The sequence below is a fragment of the Akebia trifoliata genome, chromosome 14 (assembly GCF_017979445.1).
Source record: "Akebia trifoliata isolate Shusen 1 chromosome 14, ASM1797944v1, whole genome shotgun sequence".
Classification (NCBI taxonomy): Eukaryota; Viridiplantae; Streptophyta; class Magnoliopsida; order Ranunculales; family Lardizabalaceae; genus Akebia; species Akebia trifoliata.
Window position 1 is genome coordinate 23056010 of NC_141388.1, and position 22313 is coordinate 23078322.

At 32.8% G+C, this 22313-nt stretch overlaps 1 protein-coding gene across 1 annotated transcript; it reads left to right on the forward strand.

Annotated features, from left to right (window-relative positions):
• Positions 1 to 3218: 3218 nt before the first annotated feature.
• Positions 3219 to 7849, forward strand: LOC147386565 (two-component response regulator ARR17-like). Its single transcript, XM_086424576.1, has 5 exons — positions 3219 to 3345; positions 5559 to 5617; positions 7210 to 7287; positions 7402 to 7475; positions 7661 to 7849. Exons 1-5 carry the CDS (start codon positions 3219 to 3221, stop codon positions 7761 to 7763), a joined length of 441 nt encoding a protein of 146 aa, XP_086280702.1. The 3' UTR covers positions 7764 to 7849.
• The last annotated feature ends 14464 nt before the right edge of the window (positions 7850 to 22313 follow it).

The window sequence follows — 22313 nt, forward strand, 5'->3', positions numbered from 1 at the left end:
TTCTTGCTCTAATTATCTAGGATTTTGATGAGAAGACTATTTTTAATGAGAGAAAGTAATATAATAAAAAATTGTAACGATGCAAGGATTTAGAAAAAATAGTGAAAGGATCTCAACATCAATCATTGACATAGCAGTCATGTTGAATCAAGTAAATTTTTTGTTGTCATATCATTATTTTTTATTTGTGTTATTTTGATTGTTGCTGTTGATTCTCACATCTATTTTTTCTATATATATATATATCAATCACAAACATTTAAATTCCTAAAAAAAAATTAATGTATTGATGTGGAGTTGAAATTTTTTTAATCTAAACCACTAAATCCAGCTTTGGAAAAAAAAAATGCTCCATTTATTTAAAAAATTGACCGAATTGATTCCATTTTTGACCAAGTTAAAGAAAGGCCTCAAATTTTGTTGCCTTTCAAGTCCATCCCCCTTGCCAGCATCGTTCATCCAGGTTTTAAAACCATGTGAAGGATGATGTTATAATGTACCTTAATGCATCAGAAAGATGTATGCTTTCAGGTCCACTGATCTCTGCCCACCACACGATGGATCAAACAAACCGAAATCAAATCTTATTGGTGGTTTCTAACTGTCGTTGAAACCCAAAATTAATTTGTTACCCATAAGCCTGAGCTGTGATGAAAAAATATATATATTTAAATCTAACAGTTATAAATCACCAATCAAACTGAATATTTTTTTTTTATTTTTTATGATGAATCAATCTCATTAAACAATTGGTAGGCGGAAGATTCATAGACCAATGGGCACAAAAGTGAGCCCAGTTTAGGACAAATTTGTCCTTTTACGAGATTTTTACACATTAAAAAGATAAAAGTTAAAAATTAAAATAAATAAAAGAAATGAAAGATTATTGAAGTTCGTTTAAAAAATCTAGGAAATTTGAAGCAATTTGAGAAATCTACAAGGAGATCAAACCTCGAGCAGCGTTGAGCACAGTGTCGAAGGAAGTAAGTTTATATATTTCCATCAAACAAGCATACTAGATGAAAAATAACTAAATAATAAGCGGACTCCGTTATAGTGATGTAGATCCCTCCACATTTGTGCTGATTATTTGAGATACTCCCATGTTTTTGTTGTGACTTTGGTCTTTCCTTATAGACTTACAATAAATTATCTAATTGCAATCATCTTCAATCTCAAGTAAAAAAATTTCTTTATTTTGCTCACAAAAATCTATCATCTTCGACCTTGATGGTTAAATTATTTTATAATTTATTCAACGTTTTCCAAATCCATCTTAAGTCGTATTTCATTAACCTATAAGAGTAGATTCAGGTCAAGGGGCATGTTATTAATTTGAAAATGTGTGGTATCTCAAATATTCACTGAAACAAAGAGGGGTATGTCTGAATCAACTAAAATAATATATATATATATATAAATAGAAATATTTACGAAAAAGTGATTAACTTTTGATGAATCTATAATTTCGACTAACTGTTCATTTTAATTAAAACGTGAACGACAATGAATTCAGAGGTTTTTAAAGTGACAATTTCGCAGGTTTAAATTGACTATTTGGAAATTGTCACTTTAAAATTTACGATTCTGAATTTCTTTTTTAATGAAAGCATGATCATTCACATTTTGATAAGTAAACTGAACAACTAGCCGAAATCGTAAATAACTCATTTTCTGCTCACGAAATGGTAATTCACCCATATAAGTAAGCCAACCAAAATATCAAAAACAGATCTTAAATCATTTCTTAAGATCTAATCCTAAATGAAAGGTTAAGATCTTCCCATCATCTAACTTTGCCACATGTCCCCACCCAATAGGCGGTCCACTTGCACACTTGTACATTTAGGAGGGTATGAATGCGGCCCCAACAAACTTGGATAATTCTTTTGGAAACTTACTAAGTAGACCCCATGTTAGAATGTCATTCGAAATGCAGTCTAGGTTTTGGGTCTGTTTCTTATCAATCCAGTTAGTAAAATCTTGCTTTCTTAATGTCCCCCTCAGTCCAATAGAATGTCAAACTCAATTTGTCGACGTTGACAATTCAAGCTGATGAAATCTAAGACACAATTGCCAATTTGGACGATTTGAATATTTGATTTCAATGATTCATATTCAAGTGTGGAGATTAACTATTGTAAAAGGTCAATCTTGACAATTTAAACAGTCGATTAAGATTCATGTTCAAACAACATCCTCAATTTATAATAGTAGATTTTGATGGTTATAAAAAAAATTTATCTTGACAATTTGATCGAGGTTAATCTCAATGATTTTAATTTTCATTTTGATAATTTAATTATTGATCTCATCCATTGAAAGTGAGAAAGGGGTAGGGTATTAAGAAAGAAACCGATTTCTGGTCTTGTTACCATGTGCCCTAAGGACACATGTTGTTAAGACATAGTTTTTAAACTCGGTTTTGCATTTCATCTTGTCCAGGCTCGATACCGAGTCATCTCGGACGAGTTTTCCGATACGTCTGAGACGTCTCATGAGTTAAATAATAAAAAATGAACATGAGTCATAAATCTCGGTTAAAAAATGATTTTGTGAGTTGATCACGTTCAGCTCTGATATCAAGTTAACTCGGGTGATACGTCCCGGACAAGTTTAAAAACCATGATTTAAGATGTATTAAATACACTTTGAAAACAATTAAGTTTCAAGGTGTATTTAATGCATCTTAACCTGTGCGCTTAGGGCAGGAAAGTTAGGGGAAATTTTATAGTAGCTTGGGATATTGCAGATTGGTACTATAATATTTGAAAAAAGAAAAAGAAATATTTGATGGGAATTTTAAAAAAAATAGGGGGATGGATTTGGGGGTGAAAGGAAGTTGGGGAAGAAAAGTGAGTTGGAGTGGAAATATAGCGAACATGATACTCAGAAGATATCTTTAAAAAAAATAAACAATAAAAAATAAACGATACTCAGAAGATTTTGGAGAATGTGCATGCAAAGAGCTAAAAAGGATCACGAATGCCCAAAGAGCTAAAACGGATCACGAAATATCTCTGACTCCTGATTCTATTTTTCCACTCTTCTCCTATAAGTGAGACTATATTATGGTCTAATCCTTGTGCGTATTTGGTCAGATAAGTTTTTTCTTCTTCTTTAGAGTTTTATTAATTGATCAGTAATTGGTTCTCTTATTCAAAGAAGTTTTTTTTTTTTTTCTTCTTCTTTGGATTTAAGATAATAACCAAAACAACATGGCTTCTTCTTCTTCATCAAAATGGTTGGGTTGTGAGGAGGAGGAACCTCATGTGCTAGCTGTAGATGACAACTTGGTTGATAGGAAACTTATAGAGAAACTTCTCAAGAATTCTAATTGTAAAGGTAAGATTATTTTTATTTTTTATTTTTTATAATCCATGGATTTTGTTATTTGTTTTATTTTTTTCTTCATATGATCTTTTTGTTTTTTTTTGTTGTTATTTTATCTTATATAAATGGGAAAATTACTTAAAGGAATCTCGTGGAAGTTTTTTCTTCTAAATAGTCCTTAAATTTTACGTGGTAGCTTGATTGGACATTTAGTAAACTTTATCTTCCTTAATGGTCTCTCGTTATTGATGAACTCACCACATTTTTATTTACAGTGGAATTCACCAGTTTTTATTATTGTCGATCTCACTACTATTTATTGTCGAGTGCATGATCACTTTTTAAATAAAAAGTGATGAACTCAACCCTAGTAAAACCCACTCATTTTTAATTTTTGTGTTTTTTTAACTAAAATAAATTGAAAGATTGAGTAAAAACTTGAGATAACAACTTGTATAGATGATTTCAAGTCAAAAGAAACATTCTTGATCGATTTTCATAAAAAAACAAAGAAAAAAAAGTGAAAAACCCTTGAAAATAGCTTCTTCTTCTTTCTTAAATCCTTTCCAATGGAATGGAATCCCCAAAACTCGATTGAGATGTCAAAAATTCAATATTTGTAAAACGATGAGCTTGAATGATTAGGACATTCAATCGTGTGAGAAATGTCGGAGATGAGGTTCATGTGGATCATTTAGAAAGAAAATGTTTACTAAATTTCTATAAAGAAAGCCTTCCACAAGGGTGCTTAAAGTAATTTCCCCTATATAAATTTGTATAAATGGCATGAGGATCATTATTTGAAGGATTGTGATAAACAAAAAGATGTTTGTAGGTAAGATACTCATCCAAGCTTTAACAAATTCATGTTGATCCTAACCATTAAAACTGTAGACTTAATAAATTGGACAAGGTGTCAGTAAGAGCCATCAAATCCATGAACTTTTAGTAAAGCTGTGTTGCATCTAAGAGGGATCTCATACCACCAACTTGATGGTCCAATCAAATATTTTAAAACCTAGAACGATTGTTGAACCGCTTGATCGGTCATTTGGTCCAAACTGGTTAGATACAGAAGGTCAGGGTGTATGTCATCGATTTTAAAACAAACAGATTTCTCATTATATTCCCCGAATCGTGGAGGGGTCACCCTAGCTAGTTAAAAATTTATTAAGTTTGATTCAAACAAGCCTGACTGGGTCGATGGTCCAACCAGTTCAGTCGGATGGGTCTTCCAATTATCTCATAAACGGATTTTTATAGTTGACTCAAGGATTGATATAAATTTGCTTGGTACGATTGATCGATCACATTAGTAAAATCATAAAAATAAGAAGCAGCACCCATGCATACATAAATATAAAACCTTTTCATCAATGATTCTCTTAATTATTGATGCTTATAATAAATAAATAAATAAAGGAAAAAAGAGAAAGAAAAGTTGATTAAAACATACCATGGATGTTTTGGTAAATATTTGTGATGTTTTTACTGATGGCATACCCTTTGACTTAAGTCTTCTTTGAGAGACTAATATAAAATGATCTAATTTCCCTCATCACCGATCTCAAGGCAAAAGCCAATGATTTTCTCCAAAAAACCAAGTCATCTTTACCTTTATTTTCTACCTAAAGATTACATCGATCTTGTTCAACCTTCCAGCCTCAAGAATAAGATAGATATTTTTTTTTTGAGTGAAGTACAGTTTGAAGATGATAGATTAAATACAAAGTTGAATCGGTTAAACATAATTTTCCCAAAATAGTCAAGAGTTTGAAGATAATTTTCGAGAGTTACTATTGCCGCACCAACTGTCTAAAATTGGGAATTGGTGTGGCATTAATAAAAGTTGGTGTGGCATTAACAGCTCTCAAGTTTTTTTTTGTCAGAAACATTCATCAAGGGATGCATGTCGTTAGTTTAAAAACGAAAGCGTGGTATCTCGAATATTTATTGACTAAAACGTGATGGGCGGTCCTAATCACCCAAAAGAAAATGTATATTATATTATTATATTGCAAATCCAAAAGTGGGCCCGGCAATCGCAATGCATCAAATCATGTTTGTAATTGTAAGGTAGTTACGAATATCTTTCTTGATGCACTGATGGTGCATGTTAGGCAAAAAGAAAAAAAAATAAATAAAAATTAAAATGTAGATAATCGCATTCAATTAATTTAGAATATATATAACAGAGTTAATTTGTACCTTATGTCCTGCCGCAGTGACTACTGCAGAGAACGGACTACGGGCATTGGAATATTTGGGCGCAATGGAAAGTAAAGTAAGTGGGTTTGTTTTTCATTTCTAAATTTCAAATCAAAAAATACTTTTGGTACTCGTTAATGAACATGGAGAGGAATAGGAATCCCACTCCAACTCCAATGAGAACATCCAGAGAATGGACGAAAATGATAAAAAAACTTTTTTTTTTTTTTTTTTTTTTAAGTATCGGTCTTCTAGGGATTAGTACACATTTTCTTAGGGATACATTTTTCTTTGGAATCCTCAACTCCCCAACCACCAGTTTGATGAACAGCTTCAAGCCCCAATTCTTCATAAAGAAATTCAACCATGTTTGATGATGTCAATTAATTCATCAATATCGCCTTGTTTATTATTTTCTTGATTGGAATGTCTGTTTTTAATGAGTTTCTTAACTGGATGCGGTGGGATTTGAACCTAGGTAGGTCTTTGGTATCATCACCCAAAAGACAAGAATTTACCAACTAGGCTAATTGGGATCTGCTTTTCTTGTTTCTTGTTGAATGATTATGATCGTTCAATTGGGTTCGCTAACTTAGAGATTGCATATATCTGAAACCCACCCACAACACCCACAAGACTTTACCACCTCACTGACTTGTCATCTTTTGTCCATTACAAATTAGTTGTATTAATTTTTATTTTTGATGATTTAAATTGACATTGGTCAACATGTTTTGGTAAATATTAGAGATATTAGTGTCATCAACCTCTAGCGAAAGCCCCTTGATTTCTCTTTAAACTCCATCTAGGGTATAGTATTTTTACCCCTGGTTTTAATCTTTAAGATCTTCTCCTTCAACTTTGAAACCTCAAGAGCAAGATAACTATTTTGATTGAGTAAAAGATGATGATTTTTACCTTATTTTTCTCCATCCAAGCTTGTCTTATAGAGTATAGTTTTTAACCCTGTTTTCATCCTTAAGATTTATCTCATTCAACCTTCAAATCTCACGAATAAGATAAAAATTTGGGAAAATAAAATACGGTGGATTTTTTGATACAAAATTCGAAGGTTTTCTAAACGAATTAGGATCTAAAACGTGTCCCTTTCCGATAGAATAGGAACGTGTCCCTTTAAAACACATTGGGTTCTTAAACAAGCCGTGCACGTAGCCCTATGTATTTTTAATCCAACCAAAATATGCCATGCAGGCACCAGTTGTTGCTATAAGAACAAGATACCATTCTTGATCACGACTATTTCTAAAAAGAGTTGAAAGATGATGGATTGAGGATGAGGTTGAATAGGTAAGATAATTTATCTAGGAGAAAGAGAGAGAGAGAAGAACTTTAAGATGATAAGTTTTGAGAAGGAAATTATCAAGAATTTTGGACTAGAAGTTGACGATTAGGATATTTAGCACTATAGTAAAGACTAATAGATGAGATCGACTAAGGTCAAAGGGTATGTCATTAGTTTGAAAACATGGGATATCTCAAATGTCTTCCAAAACACTAAGGGGGCATGTACAAATCATTCTATCTTTATTTTATTTATTTTTTATTTTTTATTTTTTATAAATGATAAATTGCATTTTGTTGCTTAAAAATAAAATTATTGATTTCCTATATAATAATTATAATTTTTATTTTGTATATTTCTTTCAGAATTTGAAGGTAAATATGATAATTACCGATTACTGTATGCCAGGAATGACTGGATATGAATTACTTAAGAAAGTTAAGGTAATGTATTATTATGTTAATGTTTGATTGGTTTTTTATCTTCATTTTGTTATCTTTATTGTCCAGTGAAGTATTGGTATGATAATATATATATTTGTAATCTTTTCTTGTAAGCAGCAATCATCCACCATGAAGGAAATTCCAGTTGTGATAATGTCCTCTGAGAACATCCCTACGCGAATAAATAGGTAATTACAACTTACAAGGAATCCATTTTTGTATTTTTTTTTATTCATATTATTTATTAATTTATTTATTTTTGGTAATTTTAACATTAATATATATATATATATATCACCAGGACGGGGATTGAAATTATTTTATTATTAATAAAATTAATTAAGTCTCTTGAAATCATGTTTTGTCGAAACAGATGCTTAGAGGAAGGAGCTCAAGAGTTCCTGCTGAAACCACTTCAACAATCAGATGTGAAAAAATTGAGATGTTATATGAGGAGTTCATCTAGCAAATCATGAAACAAAAGGTTTTGCCTAGGAAGACCATACAGAAGATGAAAAAAACAATAGGCATAACAAATACCAACGTATGGAAGAACTACATAAGAGAGAAATAAAGAAAGGGAATTGCATAAGTTCATAGAGAAGCTTTGACCTATGATATTTATTATGAGATATTTGTATCAGTTGTGTTTTTGTGTTTCTTAGAAATCATATGTTGTAGATGAAATAATTTGTTCTAGGAGAGATCTCAATCGTCTCCTTTTTAATGTTATTTATGAAATGTATTATTGTTGGTTTATGATTTAAATCATTTTCATTAAAATATAGAATTGAGTTTTTTTTTCCTTCCAAAGGGGATGAATGGTTTGAAGTAATTAATCAAAGAGGCTCATTGTATCTAATCCAAAACCTAAGTTCATGATATAATTTAGTAAGACCTAAGTGCATGGATTAAGGTTCATGGCATTTATTTTTGGTCATAGACTAAAGTTTATTCATAAATCCTAGGTAAGTGAATTTGGCTAAAAAATATGAACTTGATGATGAAATATATTTTGGGAGATGTATACAATAAATAAAAGTACAATGCACCTAATATTGAAGTTGAAAGAATTTGTGGAACATGTATTGCCTTAAGTACATCACCACCTAAAATCTCCTAATGCTAAATATTTTTGGCATTTCACATATCTCATTTTTCTCTCCACTCTTTTGTGAAATCTTATTCTTTCCATCCTAATTTTTGGCATCCTAAAGAGGTAAGGTATATTTTCCTGCAAAATAACTCAAACTTGTAGAGGAATACGAACAAGACTATGCTATGATGAATCTCGGAGATAGCGTTTTCATATTCCCTTGCACAAATGGAGGTTCCGACTGACTTCAAAAAGCTTTTGCTCGCCTCTTAGCCAAGTTGATTTGATCAGTAATCATTAATTTTTTTTCTTGTAATAACGTAGACACCCCAAATTTTCCAAGTACCTAAAAGATTAAATTCAAGATTAAAAAAATTAACATTCAAATTTAATCGGGTCATTTGAGATTTAGATCCAAATAAACGATCATTTAAGTCTAATATATTGTAATAGACAGGTTCAATACAGTATGTTGGACCAGTCCAACATACCAACAAGACAAAAAAAAATTTATAAATAGGGGACTTGATGAGGATTTGTTGTTGTCTTCTTCCAAAAACTAATATTTATAACTTTTACCTTAACTTGTTGGGCAATTAAAGAGTTGAATCATAAGAAATAGGGGGTGGAATCATGCAATGAAGATGAAATTTGTTTCAAACCAAAGATTTAAAATTGTTGATGGTTTTTGGAGTTACAAAACAAAAATAAAGGTTGTTGAAAATTAAATTAATAGAAGAAAATTAAAACTAAAAACAATAGAGAGGAATACCATTAGAGAGGTGTTAAAGTACCTAAAAGTGTGTATTTTTTCATTATTTTGTAAAGCATTTAACCATATTTTTTAACCTAAGAGCTATGATTTTTTTATAAATCATGCATAATAGTTAATTCATCATAAATTATATTTTAGTGATTAAATTGCATGTATTTTCATAAATGTCAAGGATTTAATTATATGTTTATTTCTTGCATGAAAAATAGATGAGAATTGAATAATCAAATTGTGGAAAAAGACCAAGGTCAAGGTCAAAGTCAAAGTCAAAGTACAATTCAAGCAATTCAATGGTTCTGGATTGATAGAACAGGTTCTAAATCTGCAACCTATAACTTTTGACCTACTTATCGAAATAAGGTAAAATTTTAGGATTAGCAAATTAATTTAGAAAAGAACAAATTCATATTTCACATAGAAAAAACTCATTCGGACCTCGAGTTGGTTAAAGACTCCAAGTCCGTCACATTTCACCATTTTGGACATAATGTTTTAATCAATTATAAAATGGAGAAAGGTCAAGGAGGTTCAAACTCTAATTAAGAGGGAAACATATTTTTATTTCTCATAGAAGATCAAGTTCAGATGAAAAAATGGCAAAAATGTATTACCAAAGCAACCATAATTTTTGTCTATAAAAGATTTTATCTCTTTAGTTTTTGGCCCCCTCTTCTCTCTTTTATACTTCTCCCATCTCCTCTCCTAATTTCATTTTCTTATCTTTTTTTTTATTTTTAGATTTTAATTTATTTTTCTACAATAGAAAGACACATTGTGCAATTAAAAGACACTTTCAAGTTAATTCAAGAGATAAATAAAAATTAAATATGATTTTGATTTTATGTTATTTGTTTATTTCTAAAATGAATCTTGGCTAATCTCCCAATCTAAAGAGATTAATGAAGCGAAGTTTATTATTTATTTTTAGTTTATTCTTCTAGTTCTTGATGTTTTCGTGTTAAAATAGATTTCTCTTCTAAACTTTATTTCTTCATTATTTTCTATTTATTTCTAATCATCATTTATCTCGACGTAATCCGTAAGTATTGGGCACAATCCATTATATCAGATGCTCTCATTATGTTATAGAATCATTAAGCGATAAAACTATTAATGAAAGGACATGTTAGACAATTTCAAAATTTTAATTATTTGGTTCATGAAAGCGCCCTCGATCCGCGGGGTGCACGGATCCGCTTTTGACCTTTGAGGTTTGAGAGTCGCCACCTTGTTCTTACGATCTAGGAATCGAACTTTGACTCTAAAAGATAAATAACACTAATCTACGAAAAAAAATACGGGTCCGGGGATCACATTACGGGGTTGGAAGGTGTTAGGCACCAATCCCGCCCGGCAAATGCCGGTCTCTACTTTTTCAAATAAAACTACATTGCTAAAAAGACCTAAATAATAAAAAAAATTTACTTTTACGAATGCAACGGTTTTGTTCCCTCAGATCTGATAGAACAGCTCCTCGTACAGCACTCCTCGCTTCGTTCTAACACCGGATTCGCTTCAGATCTCCAACACAAGGTACTTTCTTCTTAAATCTGAATTTTCTAACTTTTTTATGGATTTTTGGGTATTTTTGAAGAGTTTCTAGGTGTTTTTTTGAGTTAAAGTTGGGGTATGGATGTTAGGTAAGGAGTTAGGGCTTCAAAATTAGAGTTTATGGGAGGCTAGGAAAGCTTTTTAACCTACTTTTTTTAGGGTTTATTTTTCATACGAAAATAGGTTGTAGAGACCCCTATTTATAGATTTTTTTAGGTGCTTTTTAGATAGAGTTAGTGTTTAATTATGTTTCTTTTATTTAGTTTTAGAGTTTAATTAGAATTCTATTAAATAGTTTTAGAATTTAATTAGAATTCTATTAGGTAGTTTTAGAATTTAATTAGAGTTCTATTAAATAGTTTTTAGAGTTTAATTAGAATTCTATTAGGTTTAAGGTTTGACTTTGGTCTTATTAGATTGACTAGGGTTTTGACTTAAGTCTCACTTGATTGACTTTAATTTTAATTAGGATTTCACTTTACATTAATTAATTTTTGAATTATTAATTTCAGAATTTTTAATTATTAAAATTGTAAAATTATCGTTTTGCCCTCAAAGAGGACTTTTTACGTTTTAAATTGATTTTCGATGTTTCAGGATGTTTTGAAAATGATTTTTCGTAAGAATATTGGTTTTTATCATTTATAAATTTTTTTCTGCGAAGGTCATGAACTTTATGAGGGGCATTTTCGTAATTTTATTGAATTTTGTGAAAATTGGTGAAATGGTTTATTTGGTTTCGATTTGTTCTTTTATGTGTTCGAAAGGGTTTTCCTAAGCGTAATGTAGGCTCTAGGGTTATTTTGAGGTTTGGGGTATTTTGGTAATTTAGTTATTTTTTAGTGATTTTTATCGTAAAACTTCTTTTTGTCTGCAAGATGATGATTTCTATATTTCTGGGATTATATTTTCCTAGCATAGTGTGGTTTCTATAGTTTTGTTAGTTTGAGATACCTCATCCGAATTTCTGAAACATATCTAGTAACAAATAAAGTATTGAAATAATCATCCATCATTGGGAACCATCGCGATCAGGTTGACGAGTTGATTAATCAGGCAAGTGTGAAAATGGGGTATTTACAGATGCCCCTCTTTGGCAGAGGGTTGAAGCAAACTAGATAGCAAATCTATTTCGGTAGATAGTGCGATATCCCAATGACAAAGCTAGTGACAGTTCATTTTGTAGCCTGATTTAGCAATTCGTCGAGGCATTTGGATCCTTAATCGTAAAATTCTCCTTGAACTAAAATTTGTCAGGTCCTTGAATTTTAGAAAATTCTCCTTGACTAATGAAACAAATGTGCAAGTGTGTGCATTTAAAATCTAAGATAAACTTCAAAGAGTTTAAGTGAGAACTGAATAGAATCTGAGTATAAAGTGAGTATAAATTGAGCATAAACTAAGCATAATCTAAGCATAATCTGAGCATAATCTAAGCATAAACTGGGCATAAACTAGGCATAAACTGGGTATAATCTGAGCATAATCTAAGCATAAACTGAGTATAAACTGGGCATAAACTGAGCATAATTCTGAGAAAACCCTCGGCGGCATCTAAGCATAATTCCTAGAAAACCCTTGGCGGTATCTAAGCATAATTTCGAGAAACCTTCGGCGGTATCTGAGCATAATTCCAAGAAAACCCTCGGCGGTATCTGAGCATAATTCTGAGAAAACCCTCGGCAGTAACTGAGCATAATTCTGAGAAACCCTCGGCGGTATCTGAGCATAATTCTGAGAAAACCCTCGACGGTATCTGAGCATAATTCTGAGAAAACCCTCGGCGACATCTAGTTGTGTAAAACTGGGAAGGAAAGAATGAATCGAGGAAAAAAAGAATGCCATATCTTCTATTGTAGGTGAAAGGGTAATGAGTTAATCTCTGGGCACAACCAAATGTGAGATAAAAAATGCTTATGTTTGAACCTCAAGGTTTTTCAAAATTTTATGAATTTTAACTTCTTTTTAACCTCAAGGGTTTTCAAAAAAATGCTAGAGGGTAACCTTAAATTTGGGGTCCCCATTGATAAAAAATGAAATAAAAAATATACCTAGTTTGACAGAAAACATTGTATTAAACACATCTTGTAAAAATCAAAAAATTCCCTTAGTATAAGGGGGAAACTACATATCAGAGAAGAAAAAAAGTGCCCTTTGTATGAAGGTTTGAAATATTTGATTACGACAAGCGCAATAAAGATTCAACTTTTAACTTCGACATTTTATATTGAAGATCTTGAGTCAAGCTCAAGATAACAAGATATTCCCTTTAGAGACTTATCATGGAATTCACCATTCTCCCCCTTGATTCATTTGAGGAAGTAAAAAATTTCAGATCAATTGTAGATAAGATACTTGTGGCTTCTAAGTCTCTGCCTGGTTTAAACTAAGTGTTGAACTTGATTATTCAGACTTCAAATGCCTCGGCATGAACCTCTTGAGATTTTCTTCTGTTTTTCTTTGTTGCTCTAACTTTTGCGTAGATCGCTTTTTTAGGTTTGCGATCTAGCGAGCTGCTCTAGCTTTTGCCTAGATTGTCTTTTTAAGTTTTCAATCTAGCAAGCTTTATCTTTTTTCTTTGCTCTGATTGTTGCCAAAGTCGTCCTTTCAGATTTTCAATCTTGTAAGCTTACCTTAATTTTTTGCCTAAGTCGCTTTTTCGGGTTTTCAACTTAGCAGGTTTTTTTTTTCTTTTCTGAATTTCTGGAATTGCGTCTGATCATGCTTTGCTATCTTCCTTGACTTTTCACACGGTACTTAGGAGGACTTTTATGGGTAGGCTTAGGACTGGATTTAGAAAGAAAGGGATTTTAAGGCTCAAAAATCTGAATGCCCTTTTTGTGGCATTTCTTCTTTTTCTTTGAACTTTCTTCCTTATTTAACATATATTTTTTTTTGTCGAAAAATATTTTTTATTTTTTATTTTGATGTGGTCAGGCCTGAAGTAACTTCTCAAGTTTCCTATGTACCCCAGAATTTTGGGATCAGACCAAGACGTAGTTCGAATTTTTCCCTCTCCTAGGTTAAGTGATTAGGCTGAGAAATAAAAAGGTTTTTTTTTTTTAACTTTATTTTTTTGAAAAAGGATGCAAAGGGCTGAGGAAGGAAATATTGAACTAGGTAATAGGAGAATTGATTTGGCCAAAGATGGCCTCCTTAAATGTGGTACCGTTGATTTGGTCAATGTTGGTTGGTTCTAGTAATTCGATTCCATCATGATCTTGAAGTCTGACAGTTTTTCCTGGTAATATTTCCTATATGATGAACGGACCTCCCCAATTTGGTTTAAACTTCCCTCTAGGGTCAAATATAGGTGTCCGATTTTCTTTGAGTACCAAATCCCCGACTTATAAGTGACAGGCCTTTATCTTTTTGTCAAACGCACGGACAACTCTTCTTTGATAAGCCTGCACGTGGTACAAAGCTCTTAGTCACTTTTCTTCGATCAAATTTAATTCTTCATACCGTTGACGAACCCAATCCACTTCTGACAATTGACTTTCCAACAAAACCCTAAGAAATGGGATTTCCATTTCGACTGAAAAGACTGTTTCCATGCCATATACTAAGGAGTAGGGAGTAACTCCAGTATAGGATCGAATTGAAGTTCAATATGCCCATAGTGCAAATGACAATTTTGCTGACCAATCTCGATATGATTGACACATTTTCCTGATGATTGTCTTCAGATTCTTATTGGCTGCTTCAACTGCTCCATTGGTCTGAGGACGGTAAGGAGATGATTTGTGGTACATGATTTTGAACTTCAAACACAGTGTAATAACTTTGACTTTAAAGTGTGATCCATTATTAGATTTCGACGGTGATCGACCTCAATTCCATGCTAGGGGGCAAATGGATCATTGAAGAAAGAGTGGCTAACAGTAGACACCCTATTTTTGCACTCGCCTGATTAATCAACTGTCAACCCGATTACAACGGTTCCTAATGATGGATGATTATTCCAATGCTCTATTTTGTTACTAGATGTGTTTCAGAAATTCGGATGAGGTATCTCAAACTAACGAAACTGTAGAAACCACGCTACGCTAGGAAAATGTAACCCCAAAAACATAGAAATCATTATTTTTCAAACAAAAAGAAGATTCATGATAAAAATCACTAAAAAATGATCAAATTACCAAAATACCCCTAACCTCAAAACAACCCTAGAGCCTACATTACACTTAGAAAAACCCTTTCAAACATATAAAATAACAAATCGAAACCAAATAAATCATTTCGCCAATTTTCACAAAATTTGATAAAATTACAAAAATGCCCCTCATAAAGTTCACCATCATTTTGCACAAAAAAATTTATAAATGACACAAACCAATATTCTCATTGAATTCCTAACGAAAAAATCGATTTTAAAACATCCTAAACATCAAAAACCGACTTGAAACGCAAAAGTTCTCTTCAGGGGGCAAAACGGTAATTTTTCAATAAAAAAAATTTTAAATTCCAAAATTAATAAATAAAATATTAAATAATTTAACTTAAAACATTAATAAAATTAATTTAAAATTTTAAACCAAAAAAATCGACCAATCAGGCTCTCAGGAAAAATTGTTAATAGTTGCCCAGATATTTATTAAAAGACCCCTCTATCTAGGGGCCCAAAGAATTAAAGATATAATAAATGAGAGTTCTCTAAGAAATTAAAGTCAATCAAGTAAGACTAAAATCAAGATCTTAAAGTCAATCAAGTAAGACTAAAGTCAAAATCTTAAAGTCAATCAAGTGAGACTAAAAGTCAAAATCCTAATAGAGTTCTAATTAAATAATAATAATTCTAATTAAATTATAACTCTACCTAAAAAAATTCTAATTAAAAAATAACACTAGTTAAAACAATTCTAATTAAAATATAACTCTACATAAAACAATTATAATTAAACAATAACTCTCTCTAAAAGAATTATAATTAAACATTAACTCTATCTAAAAAGTACCTAAAAAAATCTATAAATAAGGGTCCCTACAATCTATTTTCGTATAAAAAAATAAACCCTAGAAAAAGTAGGTCAAAAAGCTCCCCTAGCCTCCCCAAAGCCCTAATTTTGAAGTCCCAACTCCTTACCGAATATTCATACCCCAACTTTAGCTCAAAAAACACTCAAAAACCCTTCTAAAATACCTTAGAATCCATAAAAAAATTAAAAAACTCATAGATCCAAGAAGAAGATACATCAACTAAGAGATCAGAAATCAGATCCGACAACAGAACGAAGCGAGGAATACTGTACAAGGAGTTGTTCTATCAGATCTGAGGGAACAAAACCGTTACGTTCGGAAAAGGTAACCATTTTTATTATTATTTAGGTCTTGTTGGCAATGTAGTTTTATTTGGAAATTAGTAGAGACCGGCGTTTACCAGGCGGGGTTGGTGCCTAACACCTTCCAACCCTGTAACTTGATCCCCGAACTTAATTTTTTTTGGTAGATTAGTTGTTTTATCCTTTTAGAGTCAATGTTCGGTTCCTAGACCGTAATAACTAGGTGGCGACTCCCAAACCTCAAAGGTCAAAAACGGATCCGCGCAGCCCGCGAATCGAGGGCGCTTTCAGTGGCGACTCCACTGGGGACTATTGAGGATCAGACTTGAAAAACCCCAAGTATGGGAGCATTGCCAGGATGACCTAGTTTTTTTTATTATTTAGTTCGATTTATTTTATTTTTTTATTTGTTTATTTATTTATTTATTTTTGTGACTTGATTGTGGATGATTTTGGGTATTATAATTTTGTCCAATTAAGGGTCACCTTTTGATGACCCCCTAAATAATGAAAGATTCAAATTGACATATGAAAAGGATGGAATGATAAAGGTTGGGATAGCAATGTTAAAACATTTTTACAGAATATTCTAGTGAGAATTAAGTCTGGGCACCTTTAATAAAACGTAGATCTCATTGATTAGATTAAGTTAGAATCTAAATTCACTCAATTTCGTTATCAAGAACCTTGGATATCATCGATGCAAGTTCAATCTATAAATCTGGAATTGTTGCTGAATTAAGGTTGGGACAACATTGTTAAAACGTTTTTACAAAATATTCTAATGAGAAGTAAGTCTGGGCACCTTTAATAAAACGTAGTTCTCATCAATTAGATTAATTTAGAATCTGAATTTACTCAATTTCGTTATTGGAAGCCTTGGATATCATCAATGAAAGTTCAATCTGTAAATCTGGAATTGATGCTGAAAGAAGGTTGGGACAGCAATGTTAAGACATTTTTACAGAACATTCCAATTAGAATTAGGTCTGGGCAACTATTAATAAAACGTAAATCTCATCGAGTAGATTAATTTAGAACCTGAATTCACTCAATTTTGTTATCGGGAGCTTTAGATATCATCGATGTAAGTTCAATCTATAAATCTGAAATTGTTGCTGAATGAAGGTTGGGACAACAATGTTAAAACGTTTTTATAGAACATTCTAATGAGAATTAAGTCTGGACACCTATTAATAAAATGTAGATCTCATCGAGTAGATTAATTTAAAACCTGAATTTACTCAATTTCGTTATCGAGAGCCTTGGATATCATCGATGCAAGTTCAATTTGTAAATCTGGAATTGTTGCTGAAAGAAGGTTGAGACAGCAATGTTAAAACGTTTTTACATTCTAGTCAAAATTAGGTCTGGGTACCTATTAATAAAATGTAGATCCCATCGATTAGATTAATTTAGAATCTGAATTCACTCGATTCAATTATTGAGAGCCTTAGATATCATTGATGCAATTTCGGATTGTATTTTCCTAATTCACAGAAAATCCGAATTTATCTAGTGTTAGAACAATTAATGTTTCTGAGAGCGAGCTCATCTCAACAATTATCATCCTATCATCAATGTAACATCTATTGGAATCTCGATTTATTTTGGATCACCCAAAAGTGATCATTGATTGGACCTTAAAAATTATAAAAATTATGCCTATTGCAATGTTTGGATTTGATCAATTATTATATGCCATGCTCATTAATTTATTTGCCATTGATCTTGATCAGATATATAGTTGATGTGCTTATTGGTGATCTTAATGATGTTATTGGACTGGTATTTATTTTAGCTAATATTCATACGGTATCAATGTGTGATGGTATGATCAGGCCCATGGGCCCATTTATTTGAAAAGGCCCTGGGCACACCCCACTCTGTTTTACACACACCACATGCACGTTTACTATTTTGCATGCTTGCATGTCCCAATATAGTCAACGTGGCACTAGTGAGTGACCCGGTTTATTCAGAGATGCGACGTCATTCATGAAAATTATAACTCCAGTCACGTACCTTAAGATATATTAAACTGGGGCATCAGTACTTTCTGATCAGGTGACTCTGAAAGGTATATCGATGCACCCAGGCTGGAGCGACCCGAGCTTTTGACCTATTGTAAGCCGCACAGTCACATGTCCCGTTTGCCAATATAGTACTAGTACGTGGTCGGTCCCCTTGTGGGATGCTAAACCATTTATGAAAGCTACAACCCTAAACTCGTACCTATATGGTATATCAAGATAATCTAAGTTCACCAATTGCACTTTTTGATCAAAATCAATGCCTAAGCGAGATCCTGCCCTGCTGTACCCTACTGTACGAAGGAGATAGACTACGTCTATTCTAGACGAGGTATTTAAGAGGGCCCTTGCTCAACATCGTGCACCACCTCTTAACTGGGGATTAAACTGGCTACTTTTGACTTCAGATATGTGGGTTGGAGTCTTAGATTATCACCTATACGGTATATCAAACCAAGTCACCACGTATCGAGAGGTATATAGGTGCACTTGGGCAAGGTGGCCAAATAAATTGCATTACACGTAGTAAACCTAGAGTATAGAAGCCTTCCTATAGGTCACGACCTAAACTTATTATGGGTGTTCCCAGGTTGCTCTATTTAATCCAACCAACAGGTAAGTGGGTGGACTGATCTAAACCGTTCAAACTAAACTTATTATATCGGCCTGACCCAATCGGTGAAATGTACCGATCAATTTGAACAAATTAAACCAGTTGGCCCAATTGACAAATGGATTAAACTGATCAATATCAAATCAGTTGGATTAATTGGTTTCACTTTTAAATATCCAGACCACTTTATATAGAAAGATTCGATCTTAGGATCAAATTAATTTGTCTGATCAAAGGTTCAATCCCAATCAGGGGTAGACCCGTATCTAACCTTTCTGACTTTCTTGGTCACTATAGACTTATAGTGCATTTGGATTCGATATTTTCCACCGGACTTGGGCTATTCTATATCGAAACTTTAATCATGTGATTAAGAGTCAAACCTTTAGAGTCAATAGTTAACCTAGGTTTACTTCCAATCAGGTGATAATTGGTCTCAAACGTTCTAAACCTCTATCTGTACCACTTTGGGTCTGTGAAAAAAGTCGTCTTTCCAGAGTACCATTGTCAAGTAGTCAGTCTTTGCCACAAGAAGAAACTAGTACCATGGATGAAGCTGCACTCCGTCAGATTTTAGAATATTTTCAAGTACATATTATTGCTTCAGTCCAAACACAAATTGAATCCCTGAAAATTGAAAAGGGAAAAGATAAAGCTATAGAACCTCAGGATGTCTTTGACCTTGTCAAAAACCAAGAAGATGATCAATTACCTGTTGACCCTATCTTAGCTCATCGAATAACTCAGGTTGAAACTGCTTTGAAGAATATTAAAGAGCCTGACGATCTTATTCTTGGATTAGGGGAAATGACCTTGTTTCCCATAGTCTGTCTGCCAGAGAAGTTCACAATGCCAGATATGAAGAAGTTTGACGGTATTGGATGCCCTAGGACTCACTTAAAAGTATATGTCGACATAATGCAATCTCAGGGTCTGAGTTTTTCAAAGAACCCTTATAGGTTCTGTCCTAAGCTAGTTAATGTCATTGGACACATCTCGGGTAAGAATATGGCATGAATTGATGAAAGAGTTTATTGTTCGGTATTCATTCAACATGGATATTGAACTCACAAGAAGAGACCTAGAAACTACTAAATAGAAACCCGGGGAAACTTTCATTGAGTTCATTGCTCGATGGAGAGCTAAAGCCGCTCAATTGTGGGACCGACCTCAAGAGAATGAACAAGTTAAAATTATTCTCAAGAATCTCACTCCAAATTATGCAAAGTACTTGATGCCTCAGTACATTCTCACTTTTCAATCCCTCCTTGAGGCTGGAAATCAAGTTGAGGATGCTTACTCTTCGGGACTTTTTGGTAATCCGTCTGAGTCAAAACCCAAACATTTCAAACCTAATGTCAATTCTTTACAAGTGACCAATACCTCCTTCGCACTATCTCCTTAAGCTACTCAGCCTTCACAAGCCAAGCCTAGGAGACAATTTACTAATCTTGGAATGTCCCTTAGTATTGCTTATAAAAATTGATAAAAAGGGGATTGCTGATACCTTTACAACCTAAGCCTTTGCCAAATCCTCTTTCCCCAAACATGGATAATGGGTAATTCTGTGAATTCCATCAGATGCCTGGTCATGTTCTTGACAGGTGTATTACTCTCCGACATGTTATCCAAGATCTTATTGAGCAAGGAAAAGTCACCATACCCACTCCTACTACTCCCAATGTTAAGACTAACCCTTTGCCTATTTTTCAAAATCAGCCCCCTCTTACTCTGAACCTAATATCCATATCCAAATCCGAATCAATTGACCCAATTTCCTTCATTCACCCAATTAGTCTTAACAGTGCATTTGTTGCATGCCAGAATGAGCTCAACTACCCTAAGGCAGTGACAGAACTGAAGAACAGAGAAATTATTGAAGCAACGGGTTGTCCCGCATATGACATACTTGAATCGAAACATGAAGAGATAGTAAAAGTAGGCAAGTTCAAGTCATCCATCGAAGATAACCGAAGTAGCATAGACTCTAGAATTGTGTCCCTCCATTTAGAATGATGTCGTCTTTTAAGTCTTCTTAATTTTTTTTTAGCTTCAGTTGTGTCAGTCTTTGAATTCAGTTAGTCATCTTTATTTTTGGGTTTTAGTAAGATTTGTCAGTCTATGTTCTTTTCAATTCCAATAAATAAAGAAGCTTTTGGTTATCATGTGTGCAATAATGATGTGAATATAAAATCTAACATGAGAAATGACTTAAAGCTCACTAACCAAATTTGATAAATATTAGAATTAAAAAGTACACTCAAGAAGTGCAAATTGGTGATACGTTATCCTCAGGAGAACATGAGAGAATAGTAAACTTACTTGAGAAATTCAACAATGTTCTTGCATGGTCTCATAAGGATATATGGATGGATTACACAAAAACATAGATCAAGACATAAAGTCAAAAGTGATTTCAAAGTCAAAGATTATCAGTAAAAAATGATATAGTTGAAAGTATCGACAAAGACGCTAAGACCTACAAGTGGATCTACCACATTTTTCACTCAAAAGAGGAGAGTTTTCATTCATAAAAGAATAAAAGGTTTTCTTGAAGTTTTAGAAAAATTGAATAGTCAGAAAACTTAATCATACTCGAAGAATATTCATTCTAAAAAAAAAGACTTTACTTGACAGAGCAATCTAGATATCGAATTCCTGAAACTTTGACCAAATCAAGCAGCATTCATCAAAGGAGGCTTTCTTTGGTCAAACCATTTTCCTATCTTACAAAAAAAAATATAACCTTCTTTAGCCTCTCGCAACCTCTAAAAAAATCAATAACCTATTTTTTCTAAACCACACCAACCAACCTTGGGAGGGAGTCTAAGTATGAATTACGTTTTGACCTAATCCCAAAAGAAAAAATGAAATATTTGGAGTACGTAGGCAACCTGAGAAGTTACTTCAGGCCTGGTCACGCAAAAAAAAATCTATTTTCTTAAGAAAAGTGTCATCTAAAAGGAAAATCCCCTATTGAATGGTTTAAAAGAAGAGAATGCCAAATTAGGGGTATTAAAAGAAAAAATTGACAGAAAAGAAAAGAATGTCAAACTAGGGGCATTAGAAAAAAAATAGTCAAAAGAATTTACAGAAAATAATGACAAAGAAAAGAGAATATTAGACTAGGGGCATTTTGGGAAGTCGAGCCTTTTACTTTTTTCTTTCTAAATCATGTCCTAAGCCCACCTATTAAGTCCTCCTGAATGCTAATTGACTTGGTTAAGGTGTAGGGAACTAAGAAGATGTCGAGTTAAATATTCAAGATCATCAAGAAAAAAAGAGAAGCCCGCTAAGTCGAAAATCCGAAAAGGCGACTTAGGCAAAAGTTAGGGCATAACTATAAAAAAGAAAGTCTGTTAGGTTCAAAACCTGAAAAGGCAACCTAGGAAAAAATCAAGGCATCATCAGAAAAAGAAAAACAAAACCTGCTAGATTGAAAACCTGAAGAGGCGATCTAGGCAAAAATTAGGGCATCATCAAATGGGAGGAAAAGTTCCATCAAGAAGAAAAATTCAGAAGGAAGCTTGTGCAGAAACTAGAAAATGTAGAATCATTCAAGCCACAATATTCATTTTTCAGCCAAGAGCTCACATCCGACGAAGACAATGTTGAAGTCGAAAAAATCAGAAGTCATCTTGAATATTGTAGGATCTTCAAGAGTATGTTTACTTGT